We start from the raw sequence: 2,500 nt of genomic DNA on the forward strand, positions 1-2,500 counted from the left end.
GCTCTGGCAGGGGATGGTGGCGAACCCTGCTGTACTCTTTCACCACAACTTTCTCTCACTCTTACTTTCTGTTGTGCCTGTAATTCAAAGGGTCAGCCTCGTCACACTGTGTCATGCTGAATATCCCCAAGAACTACGTTAAGGGTACACATGTCTGTGGAGTGCTCAGCCACTTGCACGTTAATTTCACGAGCAGGCTGTTCCGTTGGTCAGATCAACTGGAACCCTCGACGTATTGTGTTGGGACAAAGCTGTGTTTAGTTTTAATTTCTTTGGTTCCACGACTCGATAGATCCTACCATACATCTCCATTGCCCTCACCCACATGCACAAGGATTTTGCGGCACCGGACACACGACCAATAATATCAGGAGTGAAGTCTGCTTGGGAAACGTATTTACCAATTTTATTCAACACACGATCGCTGATGTTATCTTTGTCGAAGTTTACCAACATATTGTGTGTGTATGATCATCATCATGATTTAACGTCTGCTTTCCATGCTAGCATGGGTTGGACGATTTGACTGAGGACTGGTGAAGCCAGATGGCAACACCAGGCTCCAATCTGATTTGGCAGAGTTTCTACAGCTGGATGCCCTTCCTAACGCCAACCACTCTGAGAGTGTAGTGGGTGCTTTTACGTGTCACCCGCACGAAGGCCAGTTGAATAAACATTGTTGAATAAACTACGCATTCAGTTTTATGTACATCCATATTGTGGATGGTCAATGTCTAATATTTGTCCATTTTTTTTTTTTTTGATACTTTGTATTGATTTTATTTGCTTGTGTAGGTGAAGAATGCCCTGTCAGATTTGGCCAAAAAAGAAGGTTTGGAAGACACTCCTCAAAGTATTTTTGCTTTCCTCATTGACCGAGTACGTACCAACCTCCATGTGGTGATGTGTATGAGTCCTGTAGGAGAACCATTCCGGTAAGGATTCTTCAAGGGAACACTTTCATTCTTTTTCATTTTTATGTTCACTTGGAAGTTCAATATTTTGTATACATGAGTGATTCTCAACCAAAGTCCGTATAACCCTTGAGGGTCTGTATAAGATTTTGTTCTTAAAACTTATCTGCAATAAATTGGTTGTACTTCTGCAATGCACTAAATATTTTAACGATTTTTTTAATACAATTCGTCATCTTCATCATCATCATTTAACATCTGTTCTACATGCTGGCATGGGTTGGAAGGTTTGACAGGGGCTGGAAAGCCAGAAGATTGCACCAGGCTTCCTTGTCTATTTTGGCATTGATTACTCATTGCTGACCCTCTTTAATACTCATTATTTAATACTAACTGCTGAGCCTGTGCAATACTGTTTGTTGATTACTCAATGCTGAGCCACTTCATTACTCATCATTGAATGCTCATTGCTGATCCATTGTAATACTAAACATTGATTACTCATTGCTGAACCCCTCCAATGCCCATTACTTAACAGTCATTGCTGAGCCAGCCCAATACTCATTTAGTATTCATTGCTGAGTCACTGTAATATTCATCATTGAATGCTCATTGCTGAGCCACTGTGATGCTGATTGTTGATTGCTGAACCACTACAATACTTATTATTCAATACTCATTGCTGAGCCAGTGCAATACTCATTTAGTAATCACTGTTGTGCCTCTATAATACACATCGTTGAATACTCATTACTGACCAACTGTAATACTTTTATTGAATACTCTTCAGTGATACTCATCCTTGAATAGTCACTGCCAAACCATTAATACTTAGAAATTTTCAATGCCGCCAAGCAGTTCTTCCCATCTTCTAGCTCCACATCTCAAAGAATCTATTAAAAATATAGAACTGGATGTAACTCTGAAAAGTTAACTAAGAATAAACTGGAATCTCCAAGGGGGCAGGGATGGTTCTTGGAAGGTACAAATGCTCTAAAAGAAAGAAGCATGACAGAGAAGATGGAATAGTCCGACAGTCCAGTGACCCTGGGAAAATAGTTTGATGTTGAAGTTTCAACAGCCTACCCACACTGATTTAAGTGAACAAATATGTTTTATTTCTTTACTACCCACAAGGGGCTACACACAGAGGGGACAAACAAGAGTTGACCTCGGCGGAATTTGAACTCGGAACATAGCGGCAGACGAAATACTGCTAAGCATTTCGCCCGCCGTGCTAACGTTTCTGCCAGCTCACCGCCTTAAATATGTTTCATCTCTTTTATTTGCAGGAATCGCATTCGAATGTACCCAGCTTTTGTCAATTGTACAACGATTGATTGGTTTAGCCACTGGCCACAAGATGCCCTTTTAGAAGTTGCTGACAAATACCTCGTTGATATGAAAACTTCAAACGAAGAAGAGGTTAGTGCTCCATTTATTTACTCAGAGACTGAGTTGATTGGTGGCATTTAGTAGTCAAATACCTTATAGTATTCAAACTGGCATATCAGGCCCAGATATTTTGTTTTATGGTCAAATTGATCTGATCAGGCCTCTCACTCTACAATGTCATTCTAAAAATA

At 40.4% G+C, this 2,500-nt stretch overlaps 1 protein-coding gene across 1 annotated transcript in view; it reads left to right on the forward strand.

Moving 5' to 3' along the window:
- Positions 1-2,500, forward strand: part of LOC106877328 (dynein axonemal heavy chain 2) — a 141,464-nt gene that overhangs the window by 74,807 nt on the left and 64,157 nt on the right. Inside the window, exons 51-53 of the mRNA XM_052976818.1 lie at positions 293-393; positions 796-935; positions 2,207-2,339. Coding sequence (XP_052832778.1) covers positions 293-393; positions 796-935; positions 2,207-2,339 — 374 coding nt within the window. The remainder of the gene's footprint in view (positions 1-292; positions 394-795; positions 936-2,206; positions 2,340-2,500) is intronic.

This window comes from Octopus bimaculoides, chromosome 25, assembly GCF_001194135.2.
Source record: "Octopus bimaculoides isolate UCB-OBI-ISO-001 chromosome 25, ASM119413v2, whole genome shotgun sequence".
Taxonomy (NCBI): domain Eukaryota; kingdom Metazoa; phylum Mollusca; class Cephalopoda; order Octopoda; family Octopodidae; genus Octopus; species Octopus bimaculoides.